The 14,417-nt window shown below is 36.3% G+C and overlaps 1 protein-coding gene across 1 annotated transcript in view; it reads right to left on the bottom strand.

Annotated features, from left to right (window-relative positions):
* Positions 1 to 6,971: 6,971 nt before the first annotated feature.
* The window catches only part of LOC146001305 (E3 ubiquitin-protein ligase TRIM71-like), a 76,993-nt gene continuing 69,547 nt past the window's right edge, over positions 6,972 to 14,417 (bottom strand). Inside the window, exon 2 of the mRNA XM_083138614.1 lies at positions 6,972 to 9,711. Within this exon, the coding sequence (XP_082994740.1) occupies positions 7,428 to 9,711 (2,284 nt within the window). The 3' untranslated portion in view covers positions 6,972 to 7,427. The remainder of the gene's footprint in view (positions 9,712 to 14,417) is intronic.

Here is a 14,417-nt window from a genome sequence, read left to right as displayed (position 1 = left end):
AAGGTGCTTGACACACTTCGAAAAGAAGACTTCCAGGACATATTCCAGAAGTGGTAGGAAGGCTGGGAGCACTGTATTGCTGTGCAAGGGGACTATTTTGAAGGTGATTGTGTGTAAACGTAGATAAATAAAGTACTTTCTTGTAAACGGAGCTAGTCTCGAAATTTTCTGATACCACCTCATGTGAACAGTTACAAATATTAAAGGTAGATTATATCAACATAGCAGAACACGATACCACAGTTGGTCACAAACAATGGTTTGCCCAACACCTCTTTTAAGAGGAAATTTTCTCACAAAGTACACAAAATATATACATACTGGTGGATACATTTGATTGTTTTCTTTTTAAATCTAATTGTCAGATTATTAAAACATAAATGACCATTTTAGGTCTGTCAAACAACATACACATGAAGCTCTTGTTCAAAATATATTCTAATCACAACATGAACATCATGGAAGCAATGTCTGGAAATTTTTGTGACTTATGAAGCTCATGTTCCATATTGCCTCAAACTGGCAATCTGTTGATACACACAGTTAATGGCAGTGTGTATTAATGGAAATTTAATAGATCATATGGATGTGCAATGTATAACTATAAATTTTGCAATTCATTTGAAAGTAATTTGAAGTTTCATCGGATGTCTACAAAACTCAGTGTGGAGGAATGAGTGAATCAATTAGTAAATATATTGGGTGGCCATACAGTCATAAAATAAAATCATCACAATATCAAAGCAGGGGTTTATTCAAAATTTTCCAATTGGGGAAGGTGTAAGTTCCCAATGCCAAAATTGCCATAAATTGGGCCTTTGTGAAACATTTTAAGGGGTTGTTGAGGAAATTTTGGGGGTGTCAGAGGTGTTTAGGTAAGTCACTGTATCAAAGCAACTGGTGATGATCACAGCGATGTGGACACCTTCAGTACTAGAGTGCTGCATCAAGGTTTTTCTGTTTGAGCGTGTAATAGTTTGCACGGATGATGCTAGATAGTGTACGGAATTAACAGCTTCTTCGCTCTAGCGAATAACTCTCAAACGATCGATATAGATTGTGTTCAAGGTGGAGCTACTGCTGAGCTTGCACACTCATCTGTTTCCCCTCGAACATCCGGTTACGCTGATGGTTCAATGGATGTTAGTATGAAAAGGCAAAGTGGAGATTCTTTTACAATGAAAAAGGGTTCCAGCTGTGCAACATATGGTTGCACAGTTCAATAAGGAACAAACTATTTGAGTCAAGTATCTCGTCATAGGTTTCCAAAGGACATAGTTCAGGTATATTCAGACATACAAGTTCTTGTGTATTTATTCTCTCTAACTCTACAACATACCTTTAAATATTAATTGATGAAATCTATGAACACCTTCTCATCACAAAACAAATATATGTGGTTTAGTCTTAATTAAATCACCACTTTATTGTGAAGCAATCAGAACAACGAATTATTCTATTTTGTTTGTAGCCTACTTCTGTATGATCAAGCGTATGAGATTATGTAAGGTTGTAGAAAAGATAAGACATATAATTAGTGCTGCCATCTACTTTTGGGTTTGAAAATGTTCAATGCAAGTCGAACTATCGATGAACACTTTAAACGTATCACAGCACTTTAGTTATTTTTAAAGAAGAAACATTGTTTATAAATAATCTGCACTGCAGTTGCTCATCCAAAGGATTCAATAAGTTCACTCCTTCATGGTAAAACTTAAACAAATACTTTTCTTGACTATCGCCAGTCTGTGATGCTATCATCCACAACTGATGAAAACAAGTGCTCATTTCTTACTTCATATACTTGTGAACTGCACTGCAAACAACGGGGACTGACTGACCTAAACTGGAAGTTCCGGGGGAACCGATGTTTATGTTTACATTTTTATCACAGTCTATATGCTCGAAACTGAGTAGTACATGTATAACCAACCGTAATGTGTCTGTGGTAGTGGGTCCTCAAATATGGATCGTGAAGTGAAAGATGCAGTGAAATTGAAATTTAAGTGAACATAGTCATTATCTCCATGTTAAAATGTAGTTTGTTGATTGAGTTGGTGTTTTAAGTCCACTTTATGCTCAGATAGGCTAATTGGGACTGGAGCTACAGTTTAAAGTGGGATCCGAGCTACTATGTGCCTCCACTGGGTATCGAACCTGGGACCCCTTGATTACAAGGTGACGATGCTACCACTGTGCCATCGGGGTGGCCTAAAATGTAGTTTAGTCTATCTTACCAATACAAAGCAAAATATGAAAATGAATAGATGATTATGAGCTGAAACTACCAGGGCAGAATTTTACACATATATTTCTGCAATTATTGTTGGATTGAAATACTATTTGATTCTATACACTCGAGCATGGGAGATTTGAATGAGTGTGATTGAGCGAAAGTGGTCCCATGCAGTACTCTAGTCAGAACAATGGCAACAACATATCACATTCTGGAAAGAAAGAAACTTTTCAGAAAGTAACTAAAGGAACTGCACAGAAAACACTGGTTGGCATCAAATGTTTTTGTTAAAACAATCCATCATTATAGATTTTGTGATGGTGAATTAAAAACGGCATTGTTTTTCCATCAACCACCAATTTTGTGATATATCAACTTGAAATTCAATTTCCATTATACTTTTAGAGAAATGAACAATGACAAAACTTTTAAGTTGGGCTGAGGATGGAAGCCCCTACCCCTAAACCACAAAATTAGACATAAAGAATGTGTTGGTTTTGGACTACTTCAAACAGAAATATTTCATATTGGAAGGAATGTAGTAAATTGTGACAAAACTCTACTTCATGTGTGTCTCATATATGCATGAAAAAGAAGGGGTTTGCTTATCCGAAACAAAAGTTTTCATTTTAGACCATGTCAGAATAATAATAAGTAAGTAAGGTAGTCTCCTGCTCACAAGTAGAAACCATCCGCGCTCTCCAGAATTCATCAGCATGCTTCAGATTCGTGAACCAAAGATGACATCAAATTCGGTGTAATACGGAAAGATTCATACTGAAACAAATGAAGACTAGATTCAGAATGCACACACACATTCATGTTTATCAGGAAAAAGTCACTAATGGTGACTAAATCACAGAAGATATTTCTTGCATATTATATATTTTAACTTAATGACATCTCATTTTGCATATGCACTATGAATTTAAATGGTATTGTTTGAAAAAATATTGAATATTGTGAATGGAGGCTACGGACACATGTCTTGATGCATCAGCACACTTTATTTCACTTTGCATGCAAATGAAGGAGCAGTACTATTAAAAATGTCATCAGTTTATGCCTGCATCCAGTTCATTGCCTCAATGCAACAAAATTGGTGTGACATTCCGTACTAATGGATATAGAATGGATATAATGAATCGGAACAAGTTTCAGAGCACACAATGCCATTTTGATTTACTAGCTGCACCAGCTCTGGTGTAAATGATGGCATCATGGTTTAACCTGGTGAAAGCTGTGGCGGACACCGGCGAAATACAGAACACTGAATCGTGCATCAGCGGTGAACCAGCCCATCCACTGGTGGGTTTTGGAAAGCACAGTATTTGATGACCAACATGTTAAATGAAAAGTAAATGTCATGCCCTTTTGGAAAATAAGAAGTCTGAGGCTTTATGTAAAAATCATGGAGCACTACTCTCATACCATGTCTTGGGGCACAATATGAAATGGAAATGGGATAGAGCAGAAAATTGAACACAAACCTGTTACAAGATTGCTGCTGGACACACACACACACACTACAAAGTGCCGTACTGAACTATCTCCAAATCACTATTTTTAGATCATATATATAAAATAGCAAATATTGCATATTTGTCTATAAAATTGTTATAAAAAAACATTTGCAGTATTTGTACATGCATTAATAAAAACAAAAGTCGTGGTAGCTCAGTTGTTAGGGGGTCTGGCTACCATGCGAGAGACCCGGGTTCAATCCTCGATGGGGGAGAACCGGGACTTTTTCAACTTGTTCAAGTGGCTCCGGTGTCCACCCAGCATCGTATAAAGTGGATACCTGGAGGAAAATCTGGGGGGTAAAGGCGGCCAGCCAGGGGCATGGTGCTGATCACATGAACCCCAGCTTGGCTGAGATCAAGAAAGTGTGGGGCCCTAACCTGACACCCCCTATATGCCTTCATGGTGTGGTACAAAGCAAAGGGGACACTTTACTTTATTTTTATTAATAAAAACATATAATCTGAAAATTAAAGCAATAATTTTGTAAACAATAAAAACTTTAGATCTGTTTTTCCATAATTTCGTAAATGTCACTTGGTTCACTATTGTTCTACACCATACAAATAATTTCTGATAGTATAACAAAGTAATAGAATACCTGTAAAATTGTCATTAAGTATAGCTTAAATAAATGGTAATTCCACAATATCCAAATATATAAACATATATCTTAAATAGATCAGTCTTCCTTAATTTTTCAGAATCAAAGAAGAGATGGTTTCACATATTTCTAGAACAAAAAAATATAAGATAAATTGTTGGCTATCAAGAGTATTAAGAAATGAAATTCTGTGATATATGTAAATTTTCAAGGCAGTGACAAAGCTTCCATGATGCATCCATGAATTTTGAAATTCAATTCTGACTATTTAGAATGCTTACATATTACAAATGCAATTCTGAACCACTTACAGTGCGTTATTTTCACTTTGAGCGACCATTATTCGATATTACATTCACGCCAGGCAATAAGTATGCAACATACTGTAATATTATTACAGGAATTATTCAAATTGTTATAAATTGTTTAGTTGATTTTAAACTACGACTTTCCCTCCACTGAGTACCATATTATAGCACCTGGCACCCAGTAAGCTGTAGTTTAAATTTACTAGTAACTCAACTGTTCAACATTTGACAATGTTTATGTAAGGTAAGATTAAAAGAGAACTATAGAGAATTCAATTGGTTAATGCCATTCCAACAAAGGAAACATAAATTAAATCTACCTGTGTACTTATAAACAAAGGATAATTGAGAAAACGTAAAAATGAGGAAATAATACTTAGATGGTTCAGTAAGATAAATGATTTACACTCTTCATACATTTAGCTTATACAATTACAGCACAATTTCTTTACTGGATATATAGGTTTTCAGGACTTTTCCATAAGTAGTTACAACCTAACATTTGTACACATACTCTCTTTTTTTTTAGCTTGTCAGTGATGGAAAATTGATAGCAGATACAACTTAAAACATAATTAAGAGGTCTACACTGCTATAAGTCACTGAACAAAGCCTAGTTTGCTTTTCAAACACAGCACACTGACTTCTAATTTCCTTGTCAAATAAAAATGTTTAACATAAATCTCTCATACATTTGGCACACATTGATTGCAGATCATGTTATACAGACAACCATTTAATCTTACTGAATCCAAAAACTTCTATATATATATATTTAATATTAATATATAATTAAAAACAACATAAAGTGTTTTACACACAGAATAATATTTGCTAGCTAATTTTTAACTAAGTAAAACCCAATATTCCAATATTTTTATTCAAACTAATAGGAACTTCTGCATCCTGTAAAATAACAAAGCAAAAACTAACCAAAGTTTTTAAAAACATACATTATTATGTATTGAATCTTTTATATTTTGATATATGCTGCTTTCTCTTTTCATTTTGCATTTCTATTGCAGGCAGCACAGGGTGCTTGAGCCATTGTTGATTTTTAGTGCTCAAGTATATTAACTTGTTAGTTATTCGTATACAATTAGAGAATGTCATTACACATTTCTTTGGAATGACAGGAAGATATTATCCTTTTCAATTAATGAAAACAAACTTAATAAATCTGTCAGAAAGTCAACTCACCATCCATTTTTTTATGTCAGCAACTATACATTAGCTTCATGTGACAGAAGTCTGTGTTAAAATATAAGAACCAACTCAATTAAGAAAATAAAAACTGGTAATGAAACATCTTCACTATTTACATAAACATATTTAAGTGAAAAATGTCTCATATATAAAAAACAGCTAATGTGACATTTAAGTATTTTTTAATACATATTTTTTAAGGAAATTTCCTCTAAGTTATTTCAGAAATTCCCATTATACAATTTTATTGTTGTACAGTAAGAGAATATGAGGAACTTCTGGGTCACAGAAAATTTATTTAATGATTTATCCTATTTCATAAACTATGCACTATAGTCCTGAATGTCTTACCATTCTACTTCAAACTAAAATTATAAAATAAAACTTATCAGGAAATGTTGTGAAGGAAAATTGCTTAAGCAATGTCAAGCTCTTACACATTGTTCTCATACATAAATCTTCATGTTAGTGCCACACAACTATATATTTGTTTTGTACTTTTAAAAAGAAGTCAGTCTCACAAATACAGGAACTACAAGTATCAAAGTAATCTTCATAAACAAATTTTCTATTATTAAATCAATAACAATTAACAAAAATATAAAGAAACTGATATAAGTAGACAGCACACTAGGCTACCATACTCTAATAAAACAAATTTTGGGTTATAATGAGAGCAAAATTGATGTAAGAATTATAAATGATTATATTATCTTGCTTTAAAAATGTACCATTTACTTTCAAGTAAAAAATTCAATGAACATATGCTTTGCATTATTGAAAATTTATCATTTCTAGAACTGAATTCTTTAATCACATAAACTTAAAAAAATGATGAAACTTTCACGACAGTATCTATGAATTCAGTTACAATTGTCATTATTATTTAAACTGGTAATTATTAAAAACTTGTATAATATTTAGTAAAACTAATAGAAAATGCTCTTCATAGGATTCTTGAAGTACACAATAATTTTCTGAACTATATATATATATATATACTTATACATATTTTTCAACAGAAAATATATTTTTTACCAAAACAAAATAGTCGTGTTCTAATACTAAATAAAATATCCATAAGTGAATGTGGCATAAAAGAGTTGTAGATACCCAGGAGATCATATATGTTTATAAACACATTGTTTTCTTTCTTTTGGTCATTAGTAACCTTTGCCTGGGATAAAAAAAAACAACTGTAAATAATCATAATATCTTTAACACTTCTGTACTAATGTAACATTAGCATTATTCTTATCCCTGAGGTAGTATATTCTTGAAGACAAGCCTTTGGCTTTACAGTTTCTAGGGCACTGAAATGGTATAAATGTTTGTATATGGATTACTTCTTATTCCTTACATGATATAAATTGCAACTAATATTGTTGAATACACTTAGCTTTAATTTCAAAGCTTAATATATGCCTTGAAAGCAACGAGGTGTAATAAACCTGAGATTCCTTATACTGATGAATACCTGAGTGAGTTTCACAGTAAATTTTTACCTTGTCCTTGATTAAGCAATGATTAGTTTCTTCATGTTATGATTTCAAAATACCTGTACACGATTATTTCCAAAGTCAACAACAATTATCTTACCATCTGGGGACAAACAAACGCCACTCGGACGATCCATTTCTCCAGATTTTGAACCAGCACTACCAAACTCCCACAGAAAGCTGCCATTGGGTTCAAAAATCTGGATTCTGTGATTTCGAGAATCTGCTACAATAATATGCCCTTCATCATCAACTGCTACTCCTTGTGGACGAAGAAACTGCTTTGTTTCTGAACCCTCACTCCCTAAGAATCTCGCCGATTGAAAATCCGGATTAATAACAACGAGCCTGTGGTTGTTGAAATCTGTTACTATTACAAATCCTTCTGGATTAAAGCAAATGCCTCTTGGTGAATCAAAGTGCTTCCACATTGAATTAGTTGTTTCAAAGCCGTACTTACTTATGAACTGTCCTTCTGGTGTAAACAGCTGGATGCGATGATTTCGTGTGTCTGTCACAATTATTTGACCGTCTGAATTAACTGCCACGTCCCAGGGATAATTAAACTGTCCAATTTTGTTACCTTTCTCTCCGAAAGTTAAAATGAATACCCCTTCAATGGAAAAAATTTGAATTCGGTGGTTGTCTTTGTCAGCAACTATTATGCGCCCCCTGTCCCATGCAATCCCTGCAGGGCGATCAAACTGACCCGGAGCAGACCCTTGAGAACCGAATTTATGAATGAACATTCCGTCGTGGTCAAACACTTGGATTCTGTTATTGCTTCTATCGGCGACGATAATATGGCCATCCTTATCGCAACACACTCCCCATGGCCGGCATAACTGACCCTCTCCTTCACCCTCCCCACCAAAAATTAAAAGGGGTTTTCCCACTGTAGTATAATTTCTTCCACTACGGACCGCGACTGTGAAGGGGCTTCCTAAAATCTTTCGTCCACGTACAGTGACATTAATGAAATGTTGTCCTTCAAGTTGTGGTCTGTAGCTGGCAGTGTAATTGCCGTTCTCTTTATCATTTACATCTCCTGAAAATATGGAACCATCAGGAGCATTAATAAGAACACAAACTGGGTCTCTTCCGGACAATCTAGGTTCTCCCAAGTGATCCTTGCAATGTATCGTAAATGTAGCAACTCTTCCTCGCAAAGCCCTTTTAAGTCCTTCCCCACCTGCTACAGTAGCTGGTGCAAACCCCGAACTGCTTATAAATCCCAATGTACTGATAGCTTGAAATAAAACTGAATCGGGAGGAGTAAACAGAATTATATCATCCTCATATGGTTGCAAACTATTTTTCACCTGACGTAACTGCTTAAATTCTGTAACAACTTTATCTCTTGTTTTGAGAATATCTAAACTGTTACTTGATTCCATTACCTGGCTTATCATCTCAACCGTTTGAGTAAGTCGACCGTGAGCTACATGTAAGTCATCCATTTGAAGATGCAGGGACTTGCCTTTCATTTGCCTAATCTTTTCCACCTTTTGCAGCAAATCTTTTTCTCTCTCCTCAAGAGCATTCATAAAGCGCCTGGTAGTAGCTCTCACCTCTGCTGCAACCTGCTTAGCTCTTTTCTCAACTTGTTCAGCCATTTTTTTGGTGAGCTCAAGGCTCTGCTCAACAGCCCTTACACCAGCTTTTGCATCTGCTAGCAATCTCAACATGATCGTTCTTGAATTGTCAATGGCATCCTGAAGGTATATTACTGAATGTCCCCGATGATCCCTGAGAGTGCACTCGCTGCAAATGGCAGTGTTGCACATGTCACAATACAATCTAAGAACTTCACCGTGATGGATGTCGCAGTGTGAATGTGAACGGCTTTGATATAGTTGAAGGGGTTGTAGAGACGCTGCTGTTTTTGAGTTGTCATCAATGAATCTGATTATGTAATGATCTTTGGTAAGACGGACTCTTTGATGTGCCCTGACGCAGGTGTCACAGAGCACTTCACTGCAGTCGCGACATCTTGACGTCACCATTGCTCCCTCGTCGCAATTCGAGCAAACGTACGTGTGATGAGAATTTGCTTGACCGTTTAAAGATGTGCCAAAATCTTCACTGCTGACCACCTGAAGGATATCGGCAATAAAAGAGCTGTTTGACAAGTTGTCGAGATTTCCATCAGTTGTGTTCAAATCATGGTTGCAGGATGGGCACATCATGTTTGGTTCTAGAAATGATTTGTTATCAACACAAACACTGCAAAATGTATGAAGGCAGGATAGAGTTCTGGGTTTATCAATCTTTCCAAGACACAAAGGACATTCTCGCTTGTTATCTGTTCCCTCTGGGTATGCTGCAGCCATTCTGTGGAAGATAAAAATAACAATAACTTTCAACAATGAACTCATTTGCAATTGGGCATATTTATCAAAAAGTAACTTCCAAATAAAAACAGAATTTTCCTGATAAAGAACAATAAGGAACTTCTAGAATTATAATGCAATACCATGTACATGATCTTAGGTTAGGCGGTAGACCAGCAACAGCTGAACCTCGCCTAGCAATAAAGTCAATTCAATTCAATCTTAAAGCCAAGTTTCTCTTAAATGTGTAAAATGTTATGACTAAGGTTCAGAAGATGATGACATTCTATCATTTTTTCTGAGCCTTGAAAACAATCCTAAACCTTAATATCAGTCACTTTTATTAAGTTAGAACCAGAAGATATGGTTTTTATTTTTCAATTTCAGCCTTTTTTGGCTTTTAGGTCATTTTTCAGTATTTTTTACTGTTTTTATTGCATTTGTCTTCATTTTTGAGGCTATTTTTTCTCCTCCCTTGTTGTTATGTCAATTTAAAACACATTTGTTAGCATAACTTACATATTTAAATTTCCTGACGTGGTCCATTTAGCAAGTTCTCCCTTAATCGAAAATACAGTAGATGGAAATGTTCAATATTATTTTAACCCTGCGTTGGTCGCGCACAGTCTCTCATTCCGGGTGTGTGATTTTAACATCCTTATTTACCAATGATTGTTTTGTCAACTCCCTTCCTCTGGCAACCTTTCTCTTTTACCCCATGATTTTGTTTTCAGTGTTAGCAAGATATTCGAGCTGCTGGGGTTTGGTTCGTTGAAGCTACTTGCTGTATGAGTCCATGCACGGCTATAGTCGTACCTAGTTTTCACTGAAAATTCGATATGCTGTTCCATGCCCGATTAACGAAATGTTCCTTTTTATAATTTTATAGAATTTCCATTTTTATAGTTTTATAGAATCTCAATTGTTGGAAAAAAAGATCTAATTGTAATAATTGAGGATTTGGCAGTTTAGACCATTAATTTGGCATACGAGGGCCATTCAGAAAGTAACCGCCATTGTGGCGTGGTGCTAGTAGTAGTTGGCAGAGCACAACCGTTGTTACATCACGCAATCTGTGATTCAGTAAGCTTCCAGCTCTGCTAGTGAGAGCATCATAGTGCCGTGCGTGTGCTGGTTATAACGTCACAAAATGTGTGCTGCCATTGAAAATCCCGCCAAATGCGAGGTACGCGGAGTGATAAGATTTCTTTGGGCAAAAAATCTGTAAACTGCAGACATTCATCGTGAACGTGGTACGACAATCACTTCTGAAGTTTACTGTAACACTTTGCAGAAACTGAGAAGAGCCATCCAGAACAAACGTTGCGGTCTGCTGACATTTGGGGTTGTGTTCGTGCTTGACAACGCTCGCCCTCACACTGCTCGGCGAACACAAGACCTTTTGCGCCAATTTAAATGGGACGTTTTTTTAATATCATTCCCCGTACACCCCAGACTTGGCTCCTTCTGATTTTCATCTGTTTACACACATGAAGAAGTGGCTTGGGACACTGACGATGAGGATCTTCAAAATGCTGTGACAGGTTGGTTGAATTCCCAGGCGGCCGAGTTTTTTGCAGAAGGGGTTTGTAAGTTGGTGAAATGCTATGACACATGCTTGAATTTACATGGCGACTATGTTGAAAAAATGGAGAACAGTTGTACCTTTCAGATGTAAAGTAAAAATGTGTTGTATCTATGTGGGTTTTCTATTTACAGCCAAACGGCAGTTACTTTCCAAATGACCCTCGTATTTTAAAAGCCTGGTCTATCAGACCGACGAAGGGTTAACTGAAATGTTTGGCAATGTATTTGTGGTGCAGTAATTTTTCCACCAGCAAACATAGAAATACTGTGTGTGATGCCTAGTTTGAGGTTCCCTTGGGCGTCACTGTCACAGCTTTAATCTGTGGTTTTAAAGTAAAATTAGTCACAATATTTAAAAGCTATATATGATGTATGCAAAACAGAACAGCATTTTCAGATGCTGATGGACTACTGTATCGTACAAGGTCCACTCTGAAAGAAGATGAATGACTTGTACAGAAAAACCTTGTGATGTACTTCATGTATCCTTGAAGTAAAAATAAGGAAAACTACATTAGCACTTAATTGCTTTTATCCCTTTGCTTCAGTAGTTTAAACCACCAAACAACGGGTTTTATCGAATTATTCAACTACTCTCTTGTAAGATATGAAAAAATCTAGCTTTCATTTTCAGAGCGAATTTTTTTTTTTGCCATTTTTATGAATTTCATGATCATTCTTTTGGTCATTTTTGACATTTTTAAGGTCTGCCTGTATTAATGTATGGATATGTCCTCCTCCGTGTCCTTCTGCACATATAAAGGTGTTGTGCTTTGGACTCTGCCTGCGGGACGACATGGGTTCAAGTCCGCCTGAGTTGGTTGGTTGAGTTGGTGTTTCAAATCCACTTTATGCACAGTAAGGCTAATCGGAACTGGGCCTACAGTTTAAAGTGGAATCTGAACCACTATGTGCCTCCACCGGTTATCGAACCCAGGACCCATTGATTACAAGGCAACGACGCTACCACTGCACCATCAGGGACTCCCTACCTGGGTTCAGTCTCTGGGTTTTCGGCCTGGTGTATAGTATACGCTCAAATAGTTTTGGAGAAGATGGTATCAGCACTAAAATGCTCAAACTTTCTTTGCCTTATGGTTTATCTCCGCTAACACACGTCATTAACTCCTCTCTTTCCAGTGGCGTCTTTCCTGAAATGTGGAAAGAAGCACGAATCCTGCCACTTCAGAAAAAGCAGATCGCCACTTCTTACAATGACTTTAGGCCTATGAGCCTTTTGCCTGTGTTATCTAAAGTACTCGAGAAAATAGTGCATTCGCAGACGTTAAACTACGTTAACACGAATAATTTACTGCCCCCGCTGCAATCGGGATTTCGTGAGAAACACAGCACAGCCACTGCTCTTGCTAAAGTTGTGGATGATATTCTCTATGCCATTGATAAACAGCAATCACTATTTTAGTACTTCTGGATCTCAGTAAGGCTTTTGACACTGTGCAGCATGATTTATTATTAGCCAAACTTAAATATTACAAGTTTTCTCCTTCAACATTAAACTGGTTTCAAACATATCTATTTAACATACGTCAAAGGGTCGTATTACATAATTCACCATCTCACATGTCTCAACCTATAACGATGAAAGCAGGCGTGCCGCAAGGATCGATATTAGGCCCCCTCCTCTTCACCCTTTACATTGCAGATTTGCAGCAAGTCATAATATTCTTCACTCCACATTTTTACGCAGGCGATGCCCAGTTATATTTCTCAGATCATTACGCTTCGTTGGAACATAAGCTTCAGTCACTAAATTCTGACTTGAACATCGTCAGTAACTGGTGTGTATCTAACGGTCTTAAAATAAATCCAGAAAAATCCACTTTCATAATCATTGGTTCTAATTATTCAAGGTCGTTAATTCAAATTATTAAGATCGAGCTCAAAATAAACAATTTGCCCATTGTCAGGAATAACACTGCTAAAAATTGGTCTGATTTTTGACGAAATTTTTGATTGGACAGAACATGTAAAGACGCAATGTAGGAAACCTTATGGAACACTCAGGAATCTGAATCGTTTCCGTGACTTCCTCCCTGCGGAATACAGACTCATCCAAGCATTAATCTACCCATTGTTCGACTATTGTGATAATGTTTACGGGCCTCAACTCTCGCAAAAGCTCAGTAAAAAAATACAAATGGTGCAAAATGCCTGCTTCCGATACATTTTTCAAGCAAAAAGATCCGATCATATTCTTCCATTCTTAAATAATAATCAGGTTCTTATCATGGCAAACAGAAGGAAGTTGCACTATCTCTGTTTTATACGCCGCATACTGACAGAAGGTAAACCGCAGTACCTGTTTGAGAAGATGCATTTCCGTAGGGAAATCCATCAGTATGTTACCCGTAAGCGGAACAACTTCGATTTACCCCATCACTGTACCAGGGCCTACAAATCATCTTTCTCCTTTTCGGCTCCCAAAGCATGGAATGCATTGCCTGCAAATATCGCTAGTGTAAACAACCCATTATATTTCAAAGGTAAAATAAAAGATCTGCTGTTAATGGAACAATGGCAGAGTATCAAGGGTATCAAGTCACTCACTATAAGGAATTGTATTATTGTATTATTATTACTATTGTCTTTTGTATTTCTAGTTACACTTTTTTTTTGTATGCAACTAATTCCTATGTATTTTTTTCTTTCTTCAATTTTTATTATTATTATTATTATTATTATTATTATTATTATTATTACGTTTAGCTTACTGCTCCATAAGTTTATAATCATCTCATATGTATTATCATATTGACAAGGGTTAGGTGGCAGAGCAGCCCTTGGCTGAACCTCGCCCGCTGAATAAAGAAAATGTATTATTATTATTATTATAGGATTGGTGGCAACCCACCATCATGAGGAAATTGGAAAGTTAGGAGTGAGTAGCGTAACTCGGTTTGGGAAATCTCCTATAACAGCTGAGGGTTCAGCGTGCTGACCCCACTACTGGCTGAAGATTTTCACACCTCTAGGTAGGATTGTAGGAGGGAGACTAGCAGTCGGGAGATCGGCCTAGGCCCTTACAGGGCTGTAGAGTCACGGGTTATGTTGTTGTATGGATATATGATATAACTTGGTCCATTGCATTCAAAGAGGAAC

The sequence above is a fragment of the Lepisma saccharinum genome, chromosome 17 (genome assembly GCF_977018435.1).
Source record: "Lepisma saccharinum chromosome 17, izLepSacc3.1, whole genome shotgun sequence".
In the NCBI taxonomy this organism is placed as follows: Eukaryota; Metazoa; Arthropoda; class Insecta; order Zygentoma; family Lepismatidae; genus Lepisma; species Lepisma saccharinum.
Note: the sequence above shows the minus strand (reverse complement) of the source record. Positions and strands in the feature narration are given on the sequence as shown.